The sequence below is a fragment of the Chiloscyllium plagiosum genome, chromosome 11 (genome assembly GCF_004010195.1).
Source record: "Chiloscyllium plagiosum isolate BGI_BamShark_2017 chromosome 11, ASM401019v2, whole genome shotgun sequence".
Classification (NCBI taxonomy): Eukaryota; Metazoa; Chordata; class Chondrichthyes; order Orectolobiformes; family Hemiscylliidae; genus Chiloscyllium; species Chiloscyllium plagiosum.
In genome coordinates, this window is record NC_057720.1 from 47,207,318 (window position 1) to 47,232,145 (window position 24,828).

At 37.8% G+C, this 24,828-nt stretch overlaps 1 protein-coding gene across 1 annotated transcript; it reads left to right on the top strand.

The window, feature by feature from the left end:
* Window positions 1–4,096: 4,096 nt before the first annotated feature.
* Window positions 4,097–9,711, top strand: LOC122554364 (T-cell acute lymphocytic leukemia protein 1 homolog). The gene is made up of 4 exons (XM_043699255.1): window positions 4,097–4,197; window positions 6,462–7,036; window positions 7,486–7,565; window positions 7,956–9,711. The coding sequence occupies exons 2-4, from the start codon at window positions 6,564–6,566 to the stop codon at window positions 8,375–8,377; spliced, it is 975 nt and encodes a 324-aa protein (XP_043555190.1). The 5' UTR covers window positions 4,097–4,197; window positions 6,462–6,563; the 3' UTR covers window positions 8,378–9,711.
* The last annotated feature ends 15,117 nt before the right edge of the window (window positions 9,712–24,828 follow it).

The window sequence follows — 24,828 nt, forward strand, 5'->3', positions numbered from 1 at the left end:
CATTCTAAAAGATGAAAGACTTAATAGCAATCTAGGTTTGTTCAATATATCACAGCAGTTGTATGACACTATGATCTTTTGCTATAAATTCTGTGTTCTATGTTCCCACTCCGCTAGCGACCTGACAAAGGAGCAGCACTCTGAAAGCTTGTACTTCCAAATAAACCTGTTGGACTATAACTTGGTGTTATATGATTTTTAACATTGCCCACCCCAATCCAACACTTAGGCACCTCCACATATGTCATTATAGCTTGTTATAAGCACAAATGACATATCTCTGCAGTAAATGTGCTTTGGTAGTCGCTAACAGATGAATAGTGGCATGGCAATGAGTGCCATGGGATTTTCTAGATTTTAGAGAGAGCAAGCATAATTGGTTATAACATCTCATCCAAAATTTCATAGTTTTAATATGGCAACACTTCTTCTGTGTTGCACTGAATTGCTAGCATAGCTTACTTGTGGGACCATGGACCTACAATTTTCAGGCTCAGGGGCTGGAGAATACCACCTATCAGTATTGTTTCCTTCTTAGATTACTGTAAATCTGTTATACATTTACAAATTATTTTTACAAAATATCCTTTCCCTATTCAAATTTATTTTATGTATCATTTTATGGTGCAACACTTCTTCCGTACTTGGTGGAGTCAACTTATTACTGATTTAATATTTAATTAGCAAGTCCAAAGAATAACACATTGACGGCTATCAGATAACATTGGCCAAAAGAGATCAAATAGAATTTCTTAAAATCATGACTGGGAGCTTAAGGCTTAGACTTTGAAGGGAGCACACCATAGACTAGGATAGTACATATTTTTAAAAAAATGGCAAAGATGTTTATAGCAGCAAAACAAACAGCAAATTTGAGGTGAACAATTTAGTTAGCATGCAATACTCTGTTATGCAACATTTTCTGGCAGGAGAAACTGGAATTAAGGTCAACACTCTCAGAATAAGGAGTGAACCATTTAGGATGGAGGGGTAGAGAAGTGTCTTTGAACCTTCTGAATTCCCTCCCTCAAAGAGTTATGGATGCTCAGTCATTGAATATATTCAAATCTATGATTGATAAATCTGTTGATACTAATGGAACTAAGGGATATGAAAACATTGCAGCAAGGTTTGGCTGAGGTAGAAGATCAGCCATAAATTTATTGAATGGCACAACAGGTCTGAAAGAATTAATCGGCTGCTCTTGCATCTAATTCTATTAGGCTTTCTGCTCTTGTGTCTTGATTGTAGAAAAGACAGCTTCTAAGTACATTTATTTCTTTAAAAGAGATGGGGTACTTTTGAGTCCATTACATTTAGATGAGGATATTAAAAAAATCGGGCCAAAGAATTCTCTTTGGAAAATGTAACTATAAAATTATGAATTTGGATTTGGCTCGTTTTTCTGTACAAGAAATAATGTTATTTCACTCATGTTAATTTCTCCACATGAATAAAAAGCCTGTAAAAAAGATGAATTGAAATGCTTTAAAAATACGTCCAGACTGTCCCTGGACAAATATAGGACAAGTAAGTCATCTTTTGAATGTATGGAACATTTTAATGTGGTATTCCCATTCCCGACTTGGTTTGCTTCATAGAGTAAATTAATATTTGATTTCATACAGATATTTCATGCCCACGTGGTTTCTTTCTCAAACAACGCGTTTTATGGAAATGTCAAATCTGCAAATTGTTGGCTGGCTGACTAAATTGTTGTGACTTCAATTATCCCCAATCAATCAGACTGCTATCTGGTTCTTCTTGGATTTCCGACAGTTAATTGTAAAAGGGAATTGCAGATGCAAGTTATGGGAACTTGCGAACCATTCGAGAAGATAATTAGATATGTCCCTCAATCCGTAAATTCGTGATATGACATTTTAAAAAGAAACTAATTCATGAAAAATATGATTACTATAATGTCCAAAACTAGAGTTTTCTGTCTTATAATAAGATGGAAAATGTGATGGAAAGAGTTCCTCTATTGAAATCAAGAATGTTTTAAGCTGCAATAAATAAATACAATAACTTATAAATGATGCTGTTAATGTCTTGCCAGGTTTGGTCAAAGGGTTTAACGTTTGAAATGATCAAGCAAAGTTAGCCTGCCATTTAACAGCAAAATAACAAGGCAAACACTAAAACATTCTCGCACACAAACTACCATTGCCAGTGTACAGCAGTATTTATAACTCTGGTCCCAGTTTTTGTGGGCACCATCGGGTATTACAAATACAGCTGTTTGTGATAAGGTAACCCTGCCAAGACATTCAAGTTGCAGCTCATAGTTATTCATTACTTTTTGGAACAAGCCCTGCTAAGCCGCAGCTGTATTTACAGCTATCTATTTTACTTTGTATTTTGCTTCAGTTACCCATGCAGAAAATATGAATGTATAGATAAACCAACATGAAATTTCCAATGTAGTTTACATCAGTCATAGAGCGTGATACGGCATCCTAGATTTCTGGATGGGAGGGGGAGTAATGCGTAAAGCACTCAGCTACCTCATTTACCTTTATTCAACAGAAATTATCAGCGATTCCATTGAACATGGCCTCCAATTGGCTGACATTTAGATCAATAATGAATAGTGCCAATATTAATAGTAAAGTGAACTTACTATCAAGCCACTGATGGTCATAATGAATGTCCGTTAATGTCTATAGGAGTATGGAACTCGGAGCAGATTAATCTAGTAAAATATTGCAATGCATTAACTGCACTAAATTCTTTAGGCACATAACAATCACCAATTTATTTTCTACTTTCACAGCATTTTGTTTAAACTAGAGTTAAATTCTACACTGCATATGCCCAATGTGTTGTTAACAGCATATGAACGAAGGCCAAATATTCTGTTTAGAATATAGCATAGCAGCGATTATCAAAGGGTTAACGATATGTAAATTATTTGTGTACCACAGAAAACATTCTGTTGATCGAATAAATCTTCACAAATACCGATTTTTTTTTTACAACTACAAAACTTAGAAATACACATCCATGGTTAAACTATTATTAGGGGGAGAAGCTAAATCCAGTGATCAAATTCCCATGGGTGTCCCTTCAACTAACACGTCTTACTCTTTTGTGGAAAATATAGTTTCTTAGCATCATACTCACTGTTTTAACAATGTTTGTCGAACACATGGATTCATTTTTCAATTGCATTTAATTTGTATGTATGATGTCAATTAATTGTTCTTCAATGTTCAGGCTATTCGATGTTCTCATGCAATTTAAGAGAAACTTAGGGGCACAATACAATGTATTTCATAATACTTCGTTTTAAAATGGAAATGCAGTCTTGCTATTATTGGCAAACTAAAAGGAAATGATTTTAGCCATGAAAAGTCAATTTAAGCAATTAAAATACAATCAAATAATCAGCCTTTGTACCGATCTTTTAAGAGCATTTTGATAAGGCATCTTCCCTCATAGGCCCAATGTTGAATTTGTCCCAGACAATTGTTGTGCAATCACAAGCTGATAAAAATCATTTCTTTTAAGACTTAAAACATACCGGACTTTAGCACTGTGGATGGTAAAATGCCTGTCTAGGAAATGTCTATATTTTCAAACTGGCGAGGAAGCATGGGAAACTATTTTACTCAATCTCCTTCCTTAACAGCGGCTTTGTTTGGTTCCATCATAGAGCGAAAAAAAAACGAGCAGTCCTCTGGATCCATTGACTTCGTCATTAAAATTAATTAAGGGCTGAGTAGGTGTTTCCAATTTAATGAAAATATGGAATAATTGCCACAGAGAAAAAAAATATAAATTACAATTCAGGTAGGCAGGCAAGAGCATTTTGCTATTCTGCAGTGTCTTTTAATGCCACAAAAAACCTATATAAGGGTTTTATGCCTTGCGTTCCAAAGTTATTCCTATGCATATCCATGCAATATTTTTCCGCTTTCCCTCGATAAAATTGCCAAATAATAATGAATCATTTCATAAATAATGGCTTGGCTGTCTTATCTGGGCAGGGCGGCCAGTGCTGGTTTCTTATCTCGCCTGGCCACATTGCTGTAGTGTTCCGCTCTCCATACTAAATAGGAAATCGAACGTGATGTAAAATCTACTCCACTCTCCAAGGCATAAGCTGCCAAAAAAACTTATTACAGCACAAAGATCAGCCATGGAAGGGGCTGAAAATGGCTGCTAACACTTTTCTAATAAACAAGGCTGGTGAGTAGATTTCTAATTGCCACCTCTTAAGGATGTCTTTTATTCTTCACAAATGTCGAAATATGACTGATTTCGAACTGAGTATAAATGATTGCAATATAAAAATGACATTTAAAAAAAAACGCAGGATAAATTAAGCAACATGGAAATGGCTGCGAGCATTGTTTTCAATAGTCCCAGGAGTGAGGAGTGTTTTTGGGACATTTTGAATTGCTTAATGGATTATGTATAATACTGTCACTAATGATATTTTAATTTGATTCGTATACATCGAGATGATTTTTTTTCGAAAGGAAGTACCGGTACAGTGACAGAAACGGATGGAGACGCTGTAATATGTTGCGTTCCAATAGTTTTTCACAATTGCCATCTTGCGCATCTAAAGAATTTGTCAGAAAAAAAAATATTCATCTCAACGGTTATGGAGAAAACAACGGATACATTTTTCGTCAGTAAAGGAATAAGGACTCGTTTTAAGACATTGTTTAAGACAAACTAGCTGATTACATTCGCTCAGATTCGTTCCATTAACTTAGAAACCGCTATGAATGAACTCGCTGGGAGTTGTGCTGGGAATGTCATTCACCAAATTATTTTGAAGGATGAGAGCAATTTTAAGGACAATGTTGTGAGATCTCAATTTTAAGATGTTGTATTTCTGCAGTGCAACCAAAATGTAGGCTCTTGGCAATGGAGAGTCCTTATATACCTGCTATGGGTTTGTTTCGATTCTGTGCACATTATGGGGAGCTCACTTTAAAATCAAATATCTTAAATGCTTTAAGCTAATGCGTCAGAATCTTCAAAATATCTGACAGTGTATCAAACATTGGAGATGAGGGCTGGCAGCCTGCGTGTATTCAAACAGCTCTCAATTCGTCCTATTGTCCTCATGTGTTTATTTCGTCCTTTCCATTCCACTAAGGCCTCATGTTGCACTGCCATAATATACATGCAATACAACCAGGAATTGTTCATTTGAAAGTCAGTTTAAAGGGACACAAAAGAGTTCCCATTATTGCAGCGGCAAAATGATGGGAATATTTTCTTTGCGCGGGGTGTTTGCATAAGCCTGCACTATTTTGAGAAACAGATTCCACATTTGTTAACTAAGAGTGAGCAACATGAAGAAAGTGAATGTATGAAGGGGCGGTTAGTAACTTAATTTGCAATGAATTTTAAGTTTTAGGAAAGGCGGTTTATCGGAGGGCATGTATACACTAAAGACTGAGCAAATTGCCCACCCGCATTATCAACTTTGTTTTGTTTAATTTCAAATGGGTTATGCACAATATAGCAGTGTAATCTCAAGGTTAAATTTCAATCTTCTAATATATATGTCTCTGAGCTCAATTCATTGAAAAAAGATTACAACGTGCCCTGCAGCTTTAGAATTTAGAGTGTTTAAACCTAATCCTTAATTGATCAACTGTCTTAAGTATCTCGGTTGATTTTCCATAAACTACGAAATGCTTAATCCTTCCAAGAGGCTTTATGCTAGAAAAAAGAATAAAGCAGCATGAAATGCTGCAGGTGCTGGCTTCCTCTGCCGACTCTAGTGCAAGAAGGAACTCAGTTTCCCAGTGAGCTCAGCACAGCAAGATTCAACGGTACTGTGCAAATAACAGCAGCCAAGAGCTCGTTGTAAATCTCTGACATCAGTTACACTACAGCTTGACACGAACTAAAATAGACGGTTTCTAAATGTGAAATAAAATATCCCCTAATATTGTTCACGGTGTTGTCTGGAGAATATTAGTTTTTCCTTAAGGGATGTAATAAATAAAAGCGACTTCTTCGGACGAAAGGTTACGAAAGAATACTATAGCGTCCTGTATTCAGATTTTTTAACTTCCTTGCGCAATTTTGAATCACTGGTTTATAATTTCCTCAATGCAAAAGTGTTTGTATTCACAGCTTAAACTTTGTTAATAACCCAGAGAAAGAAACCTGACTTCGGAGTTTTTCATGTCAAAATATTCTGCATTCAAAGTCTGTTAATATTTATATCACATTCTCGTGTTAAAAATAGTTGGCGAATTTTAGACTAGTGTTGTAAATGTGCATAGAATCCGATAAACGCCTGATGGATTCTCAGTCACTCGATTGGTTGCACTATTTGAGGTTTTGTTCATAAAAATGGGCCTGAAAATTGACAACCAGGTCAATATGCTGCAAAGATCACGAAGACGTTTATTTCAGTACAGTCTAAGTGATTTAATTATGAAGTCTTCTTCTCCTTAAATATTTTTATTTTGTCTCAGGGGAATATTTCTTGCAGATGAAGTTGTTTCAACATTTGTCCATCCTTTTGACATCTCATGGTAACGCGATTAAAACGGTGAAGAGTTCCGCTTTTCAACAAGATGATGGAAAAAGTCGGATCGGATCTTGGTGAAACTCCCAGCGATGATCTGAGTCCTGTGCAGAAAGATTTCCCCAGACACAGAGCAGACCGTGAGGAAGCGGAAAGCACGAGCGAGCCTGCAGATCAATGCACTGAGGGACAGCAGCTCCCAGCCGAGCAACAATCTGCGTCAAATGATGGGGTTTCCAAGGAAACGAGACACGACTCCCCTGATCCCCTATCGGAAGTGCCAGTCATAAACCTGATGCAAAGAGGAGTCCAGCCTATAAATGAGAGGGATCAGAAAGGCACGTTTACTCATTCAGTACCGACCACCGAGTTGTCAAGACCCCCGGTGCCTCTGACTCTTCAAAGTCCAGTGAGTGAGAATCGGATGGTCCAGTTAACTACAGCTCATCTCCCTCTGCCTGCAGCCAGAGCAATGCTGTATAACAGCACTTCCCAGTACCAGACCTTGCCACTTTTAAACAGGTCAGTCCCATGTTAGTAAATCGTGGTATCCCATAGCTTTCCTTTGATTTGGAAGAATTTGAATCGGTTTGCTAGTTTATAGAATCTGAATAGCTACATGATTAACATTCGAATGCAAATCGATATGCCCCGGGCTCAAAAAAAAGAATAAATTGATAATAATTGCTTTCAGATTAACTCGTGATCACAATTTCATTTAGTACAAATAGTTCGTGATTGGTTAAAAAAAGTCATGGATTTCATATTTCCCATGCTAAGAAATCTTTGCTATTATTGTTTTCTTCAAAATTATTGTCAATGCACCCTAAGGAACAGCCTCTTACAACATATTTTTGTCACTCAGAATATATAACTCTTTTGAAGCTCTTATCAGAATTTAACAGTTCAGATCAGTACATGAAGATTCTGATTTCTCATCACAAACTTTTCTTTCTTGTTGAAATGATCAGTGAGCCAGAACCCTTCAACATGTTCTCCAGTAATAGAGTGAAAAGAAGGCCAACTCCCTACGACGTGGAAGTCACTACTGGTATGTATCATCATTGAATTCATTACCCTACACTGCGCCGGCTCGAAAGTGCATACTAAATAGGCTGAAAGGCTGTAACTATCTGAGAAAATGTGGCAAAAGAAAATTGATAGTGGTCGGGTAAGCCGTAAAGCATAGGGGTAAATAGGTGCGTTGCTTAAAAGCTCGCTGTAATCTCCCTCACAATGCAAGCCTGTTACATTTCCTTGTTTGTGCTGTGCTCCAACAGGTCTTCCTGCTTGCATGTTTTAACTATGTATTTAAATCGATGTGCGAGCATATACAGGCGCGCCCCTGTGGTATGCCCTTACTTGCATGTATTTCCTTTATAATGTTTATATTACTTCTGCAAATCTCTTCAATCACAGCTGGTTTCATTTTTGCTATTAGGTGTTGCTCAGCCTAAAATTGTCCGCAGGATCTTCACAAACAGCAGGGAGAGGTGGAGGCAACAGAATGTCAACGGGGCCTTCGCGGAACTTCGCAAACTCATCCCGACCCACCCGCCAGACAAGAAACTGAGCAAGAATGAGATCCTCCGCCTGGCCATGAAATATATCAATTTCTTGGCCAAACTGCTGAGCGATCAAGAGCAGGAAGGTGAGCAGCGGGGGTTACAGATTAAAGAGGCGGACAGTACCAGGCTGGCCAGTGATGACATCCAAGAGATGTCTCCAGACTCGAGCTGTGGAAGCTGTTTCGATGGAACAGGAAGCCCGGAAAGTCTTAGCGAAGAACACGATCATCTCGAGTCACGACATGGAAACCACCGCCACTCCATACTTCCTCCAGATGTCAATGGACAGCGGTGATATCCTTGCAAAAATGATGCATCTGGAAGAATGGAAAACTGCAGCTAAAGGAACATAGACTTGCTGTTTTACCAGCGACTGCTGAATCGATTAACGTTTTACTTTCTTTACATTTTGTGTATCTCTAACGTTTTCAGGTACATATAAATACTAGGCGCCTGTCCTTCTGGATTTTAAATCTAAAAGTCTCACTGGATTGATCATTGACGTTTTTTGTTTAGAGACAAGATAATTTAAATTTAAAGAATTTAATTTTATCTTAAAGTCGAGGTACATGTAAATATTGTAAAAGCTTCAGCCGTTCAAGATTCGGACGCTGTTTATGGGAAAAAGAATCACGTTTTTGTAATGGAAAGTCAAAGAGGACCAATATTTATTTCTGTTGGAACAGTAGCATCCTTTTTCTAGTGAATTACATGTTAGTTCTTTTAACTATATTCCCGTCATTCTGTCCACTGCATCCGACTCCAAGCGGAACACTAATTAAAAACATATTAAAGAAGCACTGTGCGGAAGAGAGAGGTACTTTGAATTTGCATGGCGATTAAATCCCCGAAAAGGGATGCTATGATGTTCAACAGAAGTAGATCATCTTGTTTGTCTAAATTAGAAGATAAAAGTCAAAAAACATACGTGCATTGCGGATTATTATTGAAATTGAAATAAAATGTCGAAGGGTTAAACTTTTTGAAAATGTACATTTCTGGGAATAATTATTTTGTATGTTTTCATGCATTGGTCGAAAATTGGGCAGTTTATTGCGTATAATGAAACTTGTTGCAGCTATTCACGGGCCCTTTTTCTATTCTTGTGGACAAATCATTATTTATTCCATGAACTCTATACTTCAGACTTTTTGACTAACTGAAACACCAGGCAATTTTTATGGGTACAAATAGTGACATTTTTTCTAAAGTACTTTAACATTCTGCAAAACAGCAGAAAATCACGTATTTAATAATTCAATGGACAACGAATGTTGTTTATTTTATTTAAAAATATAAAGGGTATGGTACACTCCTTATTTCCCACATGTGCTCTTGCCTGCTAAATGTATTGTGAATATCATGTGTATAATTCACACTGCACTTTCAGTACATTTTGTATGTGATTTTTTTTCTGCGTTGGCAGAAGTTGGGTAACGAAACCTGTTAACTTAAGCAAATAACTACTACCACGTACATTCTGACAAAGTGATTCTCGATGGATACTCTTTGTAAAGCCTACTGTGGCTGCAAAGTTTGTGTGCAGTATGTATATCACGTATTGTTGTAAAATATATGCAATGTTATATTACCAAGAATTTACTTTTAATAAATTGTATACAATTTAAATGACTAGTGTTCTCCGCCTTAGATAATAGTCAATATTGCTCGGTAACGTTACTAAAGATGGCTTGATACAAATAAGAGAACGATTATATAAAATAATCGTACCCACGAGTTTACAGGCATTTTTAATTTAGAGGCTTAGATTTTTCTGGTCTATTGATGCACTACATATAAAATTGTAATAGGATGCAGAGGAACGGGGTGACAAGAAATGTCAACTACGTCATGGAGCATATGTATAAACATGAAGTATAACTCCTGTTCTCTATTGGGAAAATACATGCAAATAATAACATTTATACCCATCATAGAATAGGAATAGATGCACACACCTATTTACTGTGCAGCCGAACATATTTTGCATGTTAGATAATGCACATGGTACAAACTACTGCATGTGTTCTATATGTTAGCAAACATGCTTATATACCTCTCATTTAGATGGCAATATTTCATGGAACATGTGCAAATGTAGTGTAGTTCTGTACACTAGAAAACACTTCAGCCTTCTAAAGACCGTCTAAATGTCCTAATTAAGGCATTAATCCTACCAACTTCCCATTTCTAACACCATGGACCTCACTTAATTCTCATAGAATTCCTACAGTGCAGATAGTGGATTTTTGGCCACAGAGTCTGCACCAACCTCCCAAAAAGCATCCCACCCTATCTCTTTAACCTCACATTTACCGTGGTTGACCCACCTAGCCTGTATATCCCTACACATTACAGGGCAATTTAGCATTTATCCAAGGCTGGAATCAAACCTGGTCCTGGTGCTGTGAGGCAGCAATGCCAACCATTGTGTCACTATGCCACCCAAAATTCTAAGTAGAGTTCTCTTAAGAAGAGTTTTATGCTTTACTGCAATTGTGGTCAGTTTGTTTATTGTGAATAACAAATACATGAATGCCCAAATAAATCTTCAGATGTAGTCTTTGCTTTCATAGTAACACAGACAGAATACTTTCAATATTTTCTATCAGAACATCATTATGTTGAGGGGAATTAAGGGCAAGAGTGATATTTTGAATTTGTTGACCAAATGTCATACTTTGCCAGCATATATGGTTTAGCATATAATTTTAGTATAAATTGCAAGGATCCCTGGATTATAATCTGCTTTTTATTTCCTTTTTATAAGAGTATATTTGAAATATATATGTTGGACATGCATGAGATATATATTAGAATATCCAACTGAGCATGAAGAAGCAACACAGTCAGCTTTGTACTGTGATATTCAGTATGTCTCTGGATAAATATTAGAATTCAAAGGATAATATATTTTATTCGGTAAGTGGGAAGTGGTGAAAAATAAAACAAATGTAAAATCACATCTTAAATGAAAAAGAAGAGACTTCGTCGTAAATTGATTTCAAACATGAAGCTGATGAGTGACATTTCTGCTTCATAGAAAACATATACAAACTGGTTCATTGGTCCCATTGGCTGAGCCTGGACAATCTAACCATGAATGTACTTATTGGTTGGTTTGTTGTATTTGAATCTTGAGAGTTTGAACAGTTGGGAAAGATTCTTCTTAATTGTCCTGATGATGGATACATTCAAAACCAGAACAACAAACATGATATCTCAAATTACTTAGAGTTTTAGAGTCATAGCTGTAGAGCAGGTAAACAGACCCTGTTTCCCTATCTGCCAACCAGATATCCTAAATAAATCTAGTCCCATTTGCCAATACTTGGCCCATACCCTGCTAAACCCTTCCTCTTCATATACCCATTCAGGTGGCTTTGTTGTACTTGTATCAGCTTCCACCACTTCCTCTGGCTGCTTATTCCATGCTTGCACCACCCTCTGCATGAAAAAGTTGCCCCTTAGCCACCTACAAGTCTGTCTCCTCTCATCTTAAACCTTTGCCCTCTAGTTTTGACTTGCCCACTCAGGGGAAAAGATCTTGTCTATTCACTCAGTCCATGCCTCTTACGATTTTATAAATCTCTGTATGATCACCCCTCAGCCTCCGATGCTCCAGAGAAAAGAGCCCCAGCTTATTCATCTTCTCCCTAAAGCTCAAATCCTCCAACCCTGGCAACTTGAAGCACTTTTGAAAGAACCTGTACTAAAATAGTATCTGCCAGACTCTATAATTATTCCTCAAATAATAAATTAGATTTGAAGTGCAACTACAGTTGTGTCAGTCAATTTGAAAAGTCAAAGTTCTACAAATAGAAATGCAGAAAATAACCAGGTTTCTTTTTTGGTTTAGTATGCCACCTAAAAAGCATTTTGATGACAAGGCTCTCAAATCCTGAAATTTTGAATTTGCAACCAATGTGTTCACTGTTGAGAATGCTACTACTGAAAAAAGTCTTCAGGCTCTGGGGCAACAACAAAGTGATCAAGAGAAGGTAAAAAAAGATGCCTCAAATACCCTTCTTTTAACCACAAAAAGAATTATGTATTGGCAAGTGAATTATACTGTAGCTGGACTGTAGCATAAACATTATTGACAACATTAATGTCAAATGGATATGCATGCAAGAATTATACTTTTCAGATTAAAACAATAAGCCTCCCCACCATAATTTCAAAATCACTACCATTACTTTACTAAATTGCGGTTCATTGCACTTTGTTGCAGAACTCTTTCTGAAATGTTTAATTCTGATGTAAGTAATCTGCAGAATAAAAACAAAGCACTCAATGCAGAAATAGTAATTCAAGCTTACATTCTCAATACCCCTTCTCTCGATGTAATGCTTGCTGCCCTCATATGTAAAACATTTTAATTTGAATCATAAAAGAAGAAAACCGTCAATGGACGATCAAATTCAATGCATTGAAAAAAAGTTAAAGAAACAATGCAAGATAGATTAAAATATATTAATTTTGTGTTCTTGGAGAACAAAACTTGAAGAACTAAAGAAATCCCTTGTTGAAATTGAGACACTTGCAATATTGCTCGGACTTAAAGTGACACCTATAAATTCCCACATAATAGGGATAATTTTTACCTTTACTATATAGGTTATAACCTGTTGAAATAGTAGGTCATCCTATTAATAAGGTAAAAACAATCACTGCAGATGCTGGAAACCAGATTCTGGATTAGTGGTGCTGGAAGAGCACAGCAGTTCAGGCAGCATCCGAGGAGCAGTAAAATCGAACTTTCGGGCAAAAGCCCTTCACCAGGAATAAAGGCAGTGAGCCTGAAGTGTGGAGAGATAAGCTAGAGGAGGGTGGGGGTGGGGAGAAAGTAGCATAGAGNNTCTTCCATGCGTCTGGTGGTGAGGGAGCGGTGGTGGAGGAGGCCCAGCACCTCCATATCCTCGGCAGAGTGGGAGGGGGAGTTGAAGTGTTGGGCCATGGGGCGGTGTGGTTGATTGGTGCGGGTGTCCCGGAGATGTTCCCTTAAGCGCTCTGCTAGGAGGCGCCCAGTCTCTCCAATGTAGAGGAGACCGCATCAGGAGCAACGGATACAATAAATGATATTAATGGATGTGCAGGTAAAACTTTGATGGATGTGGAAGGCTCCTTTAGGGCCTTGGATGGAGGTGAGGGAGGAGGTATGGGCGCAGGTTTTGCAATTCCTGCGGTGGCAGGGGAAGGTGCCAAGATGGGAGGGTGGATTGTAGGGGGGCGTGGATCTGACCAGGTAGTCATGGAGGGAACAGTCTTTGCGGATTCCATTCTATTAATAAACCTAATTTTCTTTCCACTGAAATTAATGGAATAATGGTCTTGTGTTCTGCAACTGCAATTTATCACCCAAATAGTTAAAATCCAAACTGTAAGATCATAATTTTGGAACTGTTTTCAAGAAAGATCAAAGCAAAGCAGAGAATGTGACAAGTCTAGTTTGCTCTCTGTTGTGTCAATACAGATATATTTATTTACATTTTTGCACATTTGCATTTTTAAAAAATAAGTTATCCACAACAAAAGAATGACTTAGGAGATATTTAGACTATGGAGTTATTATTAGTTGTGACTGACAGACAGAAAGAACATGTACATATTATGCCAGTTTCAAATCAACAAAATTGTGGCAGCCATTCACTGGTTAATTTCTCAGGGCATGCCTTCAGAGTTAACCCGTCTAGTTTAAAACGTAAATAATGTCTTGCAGTTAACCTTTAGTCATCATTAATTGGTGCATATTCTATGACAATGCCTGCAACAATTGGAGTCCATTTGCCAATCAAGTAGCACTCGTATCTCGTGTGGTATAAGTCTTAGTTTCCCCTTGAATGGCATTCTTGTGAATTGTCTTATTGAATGCAATATGAGAAACCGTGACAATATGCATCTTTTTTCAGCAATAGTTAAGCTCTACACTTCCAATGACCATTAATAATACAGTTCTTGAAGAGCAATAATTTAAACAGCCCAAAAACAGGTAGAAGAAGAGCACTGGAGACTGTTATGCATTAACACATAGATGAGGGGCATGAGCTGCACTGGTCCTCATGCATTATTCGTTTTGATGGACCAGCAGCCAGTAGCACTCATGCTGTTTGAGAATTTGAGAGAATTTGGGTTCCAGTGACATCAATGACAGGCAGATAGTGGCCCTTATAGGAAAACTGTGCTCTACCTGTTCTGAGTTATTGCTGCTAAGTGAAGTTAAAGATTTAGATAACTGTTCTTCAAGGTTCTACCCAATTTTCGTATATCATTCTCATGTTCCACATGGAAGAGATGATCAAGATAATGGAATTAGAGTTTCCAGGTGATGCAAGAAGTATACCGAAGCTGCATTTATCAGATTTAGAAGAGGAAATTGATGTGAACAATGTCAAGCTTAAAATCTAACTGTAATACTGCAATAAATTCAATCGCCCATGTCCCCCAAACCAGACCTTAGACTGAGAGACCCCCAAACTGAGCCTTTGGCCTCAGGCATCAGAAGCCTTCTCTCTTCTGCTTCCTGTCACCTCTGCAATTACAACAAAATACACCATTAAAGCACCTTCTGCTGCGAGTTGCACACTCTGCACTCATTGCTGTCCTTAGAAATACAACCTCTACAAATGTGGTATATTTCACACACTATTCATATTATTTTATCTCAACACAACACATACATTCACAACCTTTCACAAGACTACATGTTAACCTATTCTATTCCTGTTTGAAGACAATACCCAAGGTCAGGTGAAGTCAAGAATGGGCTCAATATTCTTATAAGGTTTTGTTCATTGGATCAGTTTTCATTGAAACCATTGGGTGAGTGAACATCAGGAATGTCAGAAATATTGAAAACAAAAAATACTAGAAATCACAGTTGGTCAGGCAGCATCCATGGAGACAGAGCAAGTTAATGTTTCGAGTCTAGATGATTCTTCATCAGCTCTGACACCCTCCTGAACAAATACATTAATATAGGTCTATGCATCTACAGAGTTCTTTGGTAGGGAGCTCCAGAGATGTGATATATTTGCAAGTCAGGATGTTCTGTGACTTGCTGGGAAATTTTGTAGGTGTTGGCATTCTCACACATCTATTTATCTGTTCTTTTATGCTGCAGAGGCTGAAGATTTGAAACATACTGTTGAAAGAGCTATGGGAAGCTACTGTCATGAATCTAGTAGATGATATACCATGCAGCCACCTAGCTTAAGGTAGTGGGTGGAGTGCCATTCAAGCAGGCTGCTTTGGGATGGGTAGTGTTAAGATACTTGAAGGTAATTAGAGCAAACAACTGTGAAGTATTCTATCACACTCCTGACTTATTCCTAGTAGAACATAGAACATAGAAATTTACAGCACAGTACAGGCCCTTCGGTCCACGATATTGCACCGATCTGTGAGACCAATTTGAAGCCCATCTATCCTACACATTTACATTTTCATCCAATGACCATTTAAATGCCCTTAAAGTTGGTAAGTCTACTACTGTTGCAGACAGGGCGTCCACGCCCCTACTACTCTCTGAGTAAAGAAACTATCTCTGTCATCTGTCCTATATCTATCACTCCTCAATTTAAAGCTATGTCCCCTCTTGCCAGCCATCACTATCCGAGGAAAAAAGCTCTCACTGTCCACCCTATCCAACCCTCTGATTATCTTGTATGTCTCAATTAAGTTACCTCTCAACCTTCTTCTCTCTAACTACCAGTTGGGGGAAAGGTTCTGGAAAATCAAGAGGTGAGTATAGTATTGTGAGGGGCACCTATGCCAAATGGACTACAGCAGTTTAAGGTGGCAACTCAAGAGCAATCAGGGATGGGCATTAAATGTTGGCCCATCCAACTTAGCCCAGATTCCACGACTGAATAAAAAACTTGGTCTGCTTGCATTGATGCAACTATGAGGTAGGTGAGAAATTAATTTTGCAAAAACATATTGAGAATCTGCTGTATGCAACAATTCACTGAAAATTAATTATCTTTTCTATTGTTACCTGTTGCAATGTGCAATGACCTTGAGACAAAACAAGCCAGGGTCACAGTGTGTGATATGTTGTGTGATTGCAGTTGGTGCTGCAATAGGTGTTACTGATTTGTCATGATCTGTAATGAAACAGATCTGTTGAACAACCAGCTCATCACTTACCAAGTTGCTCAAAATTGTGAAACTCCTCAGCTTCTGAAGTCCATTCCTTCTACTATTCACAATTTTTAAAGATTCAACTGCAGTGCCATAATTGTTTGGACTTATTGCTGGATATTTTCCTCCTCGAATCTGAAAGTATCCCTAGATGTCAGGTTAATATTGAAAATTAGCTACATAGCTGCATTCACTGCCTGTGAATGTGTGGTCTAATGTATTGGTCCATCTTTGTACTTACCGTTTAAGTAAATACAAAAACTGCTGAAATTAGAAATTCCTTTAGTGCTTATTGGAGGGATAAAAGGTTCAGCCAACATAACAGAGTTTTCGTTACACTCCATGGAAATATTTAACTGGAAAAAGTTTAGCTAATATTATGTAGAATTTAAATCACGCCCATACATAAATTATAATTTGAATGCCAACCCAGTTATATACTTACTTTCTTATACACTGAAATGAGATATAAAGCTAGTTTTCAGTTTGAGAGACATTAAAGTTAATTTTCTTCCAAATTATTATGCATGTCCTTTAAATGAACATTGTTAGTATCACAAACTATAATATTGCATTATCATCATCATCCAGTTAGTACAAATGTGTTGCTTCCAAGGAAATAATAAAAATGAAAGTATTCCAAAGAATAATGCAGCTGAACCACCACTATATATTTGAATTGGTCTATAAATGGTAGTTGTAGATTCACTCTATAATGCAGCCAGGTTCTCCCTTTCCCTCTCCAGTACATAGTCTGATGTGACAGTAGCAACTTGCTATTATGCATACTAACATTAGATGAACTTACTGCAAAAAATATCATTTGTATGAATTTTATTTACTTATTGTTTCTTTCCCTTAAGTCTTATAGAGAGGATAATTTGTGCTTTTGCAAAACATTCTTTAGTCCACTATTTTAATAGATTATTAACATGTTTGTTTTATTTTGGATGGACTTGCTCCTCTGTTAAAGGGAAATGACATCCAAGTCACTGATCTGCACTACACTGATAGTGGCAATCAAGATCATTTTTTCTCATATGCTATGTTGCAGAATGTTTTTAATGGAGCTATGCAAGCAATTGCTTTCTATGAAACATTCTATTGAGAAACCAACTGGAACCTTTATATCACTCACCTATCTACAAATATTTTAACAGCAACTGTCAGCAGAAACACTTTGGAATTTTCTATTTATCTCGGGATATTTTTCTTTTAAATAGAGGGATCCCCAATTTAGACAACATTATTAACTGTATGTATAGAACTATTCACATGATAACCAATGTACCAATGATGTACTGAAATAGAAAAAAGTGCTTTCCACACTGGAAATCAGTGCTTTCCTTACTTTCTTTAAGCAACACATATAAACACTTATAAAACTATCCTTTACATTACTCTTTAAAGGCACATCTTTAAAGGTGCCTTTACTCGGTGTCCTACAGTTTGGCTGCAAAGTTGTCAGAACTGCTTTCCTCCATGTTAATCTCATATTTCCACATCTACTTACCTCTCTAACATTAAAGTCCTCAACTGACAACTTTATTCCCACTTACCTATGTGTTTACTGGAATAATTGCTGTACAACATCAACAAAGGAAAGCTATTGCAGGATATATTCTTGTCTTCAAATCTTTCTTCAACTTCAATGGCAGATTGATGCATCTTGTGGTATTCACTTTTTTGTCATAGAATCCCTACAGTGTGAAGTAGACTATTCAGCCTCCTGAGTCCCCATGAATTTTGCTGTTACTGGTAAGGTTGTTAGCTTGTTATCACTGCCAGGTTAGTGACTGAGCATTGCACTGCTTTCAAGTACCACATACACAAGAAGTGAAGGAAGACGTGGGCATACTGGCAAACAGAAATGCAGAGAAGGCCACATAGTGCTTCAGAGTTTTGATTGAGGTACTTTATACCCATGAGTGAGTTCTGAGGATATTTTCTGAAGATACATGATATTAACTATATGTGATTACCTAAAGAATATCCAGTTATCATTTCCAGCCAGCACAAATACATCAGCTATTGAACCCCATTGGAAACAGGTATCAGGAAAGGGCATAATTTTAAGGTGATTGGAGGAAGGTTCAGGGGAGATGTCAGAGGTAGGTTCTTTACACAGAGAGTGGTGGGTGCATGGAATGCACTGCCACCGGTGGTAGCAGAGTCAGGTACATTAGGGACATTTAAGTGACTCCTGTGATGGTAAAATGAAGGGTATGTAGGTTAGTTTGATCTTAGTGTAGGATAAAAGGTCAGCACAACATTGAGGGCCAAAGGACCTGTTCTGTGCCGATCTATGTTCTATTTTCAAAATTAGCTGGGTAAGGAATGGACAGACACTAGTCCCATATCCAAGAAAGGAGACTTCAGCTCCCGAGGAAATCGGTAGCTAATTAAACCACAGTGTGGATCATGTGTGTTACGCTACAGTGACTGATGGATCAGATGGTTTTCAGGATCTGATAGCTGCCATTGCTGCAGATGCCTTACTGATCAATGGAACTGCAGATTCAATGCCCTAAGGGATTGCAATAGTTACAACTACCTGCTTAATACTGCTGTCTCTTAGAATGTGCTAAGCTTCTAGCTGTCTCCTATGAGAGGACACACTAGTGAAAGATGGGATGTGATGGCATGCTGCCCAGAAACAAGATCCAGTGATACAGCCAGCAACGGTCCACTGCAGGAGTAAACTGCCATCTCAGACCACAACAGTACAGTACAAGGAGCCAGCAATTTCCTGAGATCATAGCCTTCGTGTGCCACTTAGAAGAAGCTCTAGCATAATGATAGTTACTTAGATATGCAGGGGACCATGGTGCTCGCAAATGGATGATTATTAGATTATTTAAATTAAAGTGGATTGTGCACTTTGTTTTAGTTTGTTATTCATGGTGATGACAGTCATACAGGAAAAAATAGCTTACATTTCAGGCTAACATCTTGATTCAAGTGAAGATTATTGGCATAATTATTTTGAGAAAGTTGATGCGCTGTAATGTAGCAGAAACTTTCTTGGTTGGGTGAGAGAATTTTTTTCTTTGTAAATGGAGGAGCAGGTGATTAGGCTGTATCACCCATGTGGGCAAAGGCACATAGAGACAACTTCTGCAATTATTTGCCATCTTATATGCTTACAGCAGTCAGCAATGACTCCATTAACTGAATGTCATCCTGATTTTCTTCCCTCCAGGCAGTGCCTCCTCCTCAGCCATGTCAAACTCAGTCCTTTCTTGGATGGAAAGATTGTGAAGAATTCAGAATTCTACCACAATTTTAGAGATCCTCATTGATGCACGCTACAAAACATTTAGCAGCAAAAATGGGCATTCATCAATTTGACAATTAACAGTGAGTAGCTTCACATGCCATGCCATATCTGTCCTCTGCTTCTATTCAGAGTAGCTGGTGTGTGATCTTTATGAATAGTATGTTCGCATTGGTTAATATTCCTTTTTTTGGACAGTTATAGATTCTGGATGTTCCTTTGAAAGCTTAAGAGAAAGTTCAGTGAAAAATGATGAAGCCAGGTCAAAGACATGAAAGATCTTCAGGCTGGTGTCACAAACTATCTGCACATTCACAATGATATGCATTTTCGTTAGAGATTTGCTTGTAGGACCTTTAATGTGAAATGGGTTCAATTAATAGCATGCTGTACTTTGGAGAAGCCAGTAATTCCACAGGAATTTGTGATCTTTTTTCTCAGTTAGCTGTAGCATCTTAATCAGAAAACAAAGTGTGTGGCATTCAATTTGATGGTGATGATAAACAAACTGTATGAAATAAAGGCTACCAAATGTGATTATCCTTTCACACTGCTGCCTAAGACAAACTTCAACACTGAAGCTAGTTAGTAGTAGGGTTCCATCAAGCTGCTTTGTAAAAGTTGTGGGCAAGCCCACCCCACATGGCTGGCTCATTCTGCAATCATTTGATGGCTATCAGGCCATTCATTGGCTTGAAGTGAGACTCTTGTTAACACTAGGGAGAAAATCCAAACTGCAAAAGCTGCCATGCACTCTCTGGTACCAATACACCAACAGTCGTGATGAACAATACTGGAATTTGAGCTGGACTTGAATATCTGGTCATACCAGGACTCAGACAGCAGATCTCTGTAATGAATAGGGTAGGTATGGAGGGGAAATGGGGAGGCTGGCTACTTGGGTGGGGAGAGGGAACAGAAGAGATGTGTCCCCAATGCCAACCACTATTCCATCAGGTTTCAGCTTGTGGGCTGAAAGTTTGGCACTAGTCTCCCCCACTATGGTTAAAATTCCAGTTGGGTGGGAGAGGCCTTTAAGGGCAAGCAGACTACCCAATACCTCCTTCCCCTAATGCTGGTAAAATTGCAGCAGATTGGGTGGAAGATGGATGAGCAATAGGGATGGGATTGTTACATAAAAGTAAACTTTAAAACAATTCCACCTTCCTGCTAAAACAAAATTCTACAGCAGCCGAGTTAGAAATACTAAAACAAGCCAACCTGTCTCAGATGAAAACATTTCAGGTCCAACAGAAAATAACCCTTGAATTCATTAAGAACCACTCCTGATTCATCTGAACATTAAGAACAGGACTATCCTTAATACAAACACCCTATTGGGTGTATTCTTCTATGCTTATCTCAAGCAGCACAGGCTAACCACTCCCAATGCAATCGAATTATACAAGTTACTCAGAAGGGTAATGCACATTTGTTAATTTGTTTCGCAGAATAACCTAAAGCTTTGCAGCCATTTTGGAACCATTCTAACTTAACTCCTCAATGGTTTGTGAATTTCACCACAGAATTCTCTTAAAGTGAACAAATTCAATGCTTGCAAATATCAACCTATAATTTTTTTAGATTACTTCGTGAAAGAGTTCAAGAGAGGGTTTCTATGTTTGGCTCTGAGTGTTTCCATGTCATAGCAGATCATGTGATATAGCTGAAGATCAAATTGTAGCTGTGCTTGATATTTAAGTTGCTAGTTCACTGACATGTGTATTGGATGTTGTAATCATCAGAAGCTATATTGCGCAATAAATAAGGTGAAATGACTATGAATTCTGCACAATGACGCAATATTCTCCAATCTCCTTTAGTAGCACGGAGGTGGGTGCTGAATTCATATTATTTTTTTCTAAGCAAGAGTCTGCCATTGGACTGGTTTTCAAGCAAAGCTCACTTTTTGAAAATACTTCCTAATTAAAGATTAAATAATGCAGTCCTACAAATACGGGAACTTAAATATGTCAAGTTGTTAAATGTAGTTTTGAGTTATAAAGTATAACACAGATCATGGAGAATAATTTAGATATAAAGGAAGGAAAGTAAGATTGAAACCATTGAAGTAAAACAAAAAGTGTAGAAGAAAGTGGCTAAGGATGACGAGCTGAGCAGAAATGTTTTAAGTCTCTATTTTAGCTGGAGATAATTAATATTTATATAATAAATTTCTCCTAATAGTTTGGGTTCCTATACTCCCAGCTATCCCGTCACAAAACAGCAGCTACTGAAGATGTCAAGACACTCAAAAGTGATATCCCATTATGCCCTATCTTATCCATGGTTCAGCATGACATCATATGATCAAATGGTTGGATGAATTTCTACAGTCAATTTTGAATAGGTTTTCCATATACTGGGTGAAGTTTTTTTTCTCATTTGTGAAGAATGCACAGGACACGCATATCAACAGCAAAGCACTGTTGATGTGCTCAATTGAAATTGCTAGCCCTGTTCTCCAATTTGGCAACTAATTTACAGTTGTCAGTCAGGCTTGCAATGTGGCGCACTTATATATACTGAAAGTTATATAATTACAGTTCCTGTTAATTTGCAAGTAAAAAGAACATTGCACCTGTTTGAAATTAACAAAATGTTTAATACACTTTGCAGAATAATCTGAGACATCTGCCCCCATTCATGAGTTTGTATGATATAAACTTAGTATTTCTAATCATGAAAGGTGGGAAAATATCAAGTAAGAAGTTGAAATGCTCCACCTTGAGGGTAGAAGGTGAAAAAACTCTGAAAGATGTAGGTAGCCACCACTCATCTCATTAAACAGGTGAGGAAAACTCTGAAAATGGTGGGAAAACCTAGAAAGCAGTAGAAAGATAGAATATTGCAAAGAAAGAGTTTTTGATCTTGAATGCATTAAATAATTGTGGAACAGGTCAGTAACTACAATTTATAGACTTATTGATAAAAGTAATATGGTCAAACAGTAATACAGAATAAAAATAGATTGGCACACAAAAGGAATGCTACAGAATCTAGGAAGCACCACACTCATCCAATTTAGCCAGTATTGATGTACATAAGCTCAAAGAACAGCAGATAAGAGGCAACTTTGCAACAATACAAATTTGAAATAACTTTACATTAATTAGATTAATCAGCACATTGTAAAGAAATGGAAAAAGATATAACATTTCCAAGTGGATTCAAGGTCAGAGATACACCATTCAGAACATAATTCAGAATTTTATGGAGCTGGTATTTTGTAAGATACAGCACTGCCTCAAGATCACACACTAAGTATAGAAATAGGGCATAGGGTGGGATTTGTCCCTTCCTGGCAGTGATAAGAATGGTGGTTAGAAGGGGAAATAATTAGGCAATTTGAGACCAAACACATACTCATCCCTTTCTCCTGACATCATCAATTAGGTTCTGGATGAAAATGTCTACTGGAGACTTTCTTAACATGGCATCAATTAGGCTCTTAAGTGTTCAATTAAAGGTCTGTAAAGGTCTCAATTTACCATTTTTCCACTTACCTGCCTTTTCGGGATGGCCAGTTGCCCAACCAGGAAACCATCGTGACCTGCCTGTCATGTTGTTGGGATGGTGATGGAAGGGGAAATGCAATTGCCCTAATCGCCCCAATCAGAGGCATAAATTAGGGGTATAAAGGGGTAGCATCTGAAATCCCACTCCCGTAATATCCTGATCTCCCTCTTCATGTGATTCCCATCCCATGACAAGAGAAAAAAAAAACCTTCTTGCCACTGGAACACCCCACACCCCACAAAAAAGGTGTTTGTTTTGACTGGCTGCCTTTACAACCCGGAAGCTGGCGTTTAATTGGCCAGAACACCAGAGTTGAGGCCTGCAATAGCACAAGAAACATGCTTGTTGGCTCTTAATGAGATGGTTTATGTGCAATACGGAAAGGTTTTTGAGAACAGATGTGTGTTCATGTCCATTGGCATTCTCCCTCACATTTTGAGAAGAAAAAAATGGGAAAATTGCACTGACAGTTACAAAGTTACTGTAAAGGCTAAAGTGAAGCACATAAAGGTGGAGAAATCTCATTTAGAAAAGATAACCAAAGAGTTCATCGGGGAACTGGGTGATGTCAACAATCTGAGCTTCACAGATCTTGTTCATGTTAACAACCATCCTGTGAGATTTAAGCTTAACAACAATTGCAAGTGGGACTGAAGGGCTTTATCCCATCAAACCAGTTACTCTTATAGGGTCTGGTTTTATGCCCGCATCTCAGAGTTTGGGTTCAAACTCATTTAGTTCAAAGACTGGTTGTGACTGGCTGAGGTGAAGGAACTAAATTCAGGCTTTGATTTCTTTAGGACTCTATTTTTTGAATATTAACACTGTCTCTTTACACATGGTACTCTTAGATATACAAAGCTAAAATCTTGCTGCTACATTGTTAAGAGACTATACCCGAAAGGTATTTATATCCATCTTCTAAACACTGATCCAACTAACTCCACCCAGACTGTACTATTTATGCCTAGTAAGGAGCAGTTGTATGATCATCACAAATTTGCACTAGGTCCTAATGCCCTTATAATTGTCATGGCTGAAGAAGCTACAGCCTACAGGGTGGAAATACATGGCATAATGGAATAACTGTCAGAGCACAGGAATGCTACATTTGAAACTACAACACAATGCACATAAGAGAATTGAAAATATATATGTTGTTCACCATCAACAAATTCCACTTTTGAGCATACACGTGACACAATGTTAATTTTTTTCAAAGACTAGAAGGAGTGCAACTACTTACCATAGAAACGCTGGCGCAGAAAGCTTGCAAATCACTGGTCAAGGGGTACCTAACAGTTTTTATTGGTTTTTTGGGGTCTTGCCAAAATTCAAAGTTTCCACAGGAAGTTGGAACCTATCACCTGAAATGCAAGTTTTACATTTTTGCCTACCTTATAATGGAGCCAATAAGAGCCAGGACTTCCAGCCTTTTGGAGCTCACAGTAACTCCACAAACCTCAACCTCTTAATCATTTTGTTTGCCTGCCTCTTTCCAGACTCTGCTGAGTATCTCTGGCACAGTTTGAGCTGACCCAATTCACTTGCTTTTTGCAACCAGTGTGTGCTGCTTGTGGATATGCAGTGTGTACATAATAATGGAATAAAACTGTCAGCCCAATTTGCCACCAGTTTCATTAGATATATGAAGTATGCAAAGCACTGGGATCATGCCCCAATCCTGTTTCTTGGTCAGTGTTTTAAATTGTATCTTTGAAGTCTAAAGGAGCTTGCCTAGTTCATTGCATTACCCTTAAATTTATCTAAGAACAAACCTAGTAACTTCAGTCAGTTCTCTACTA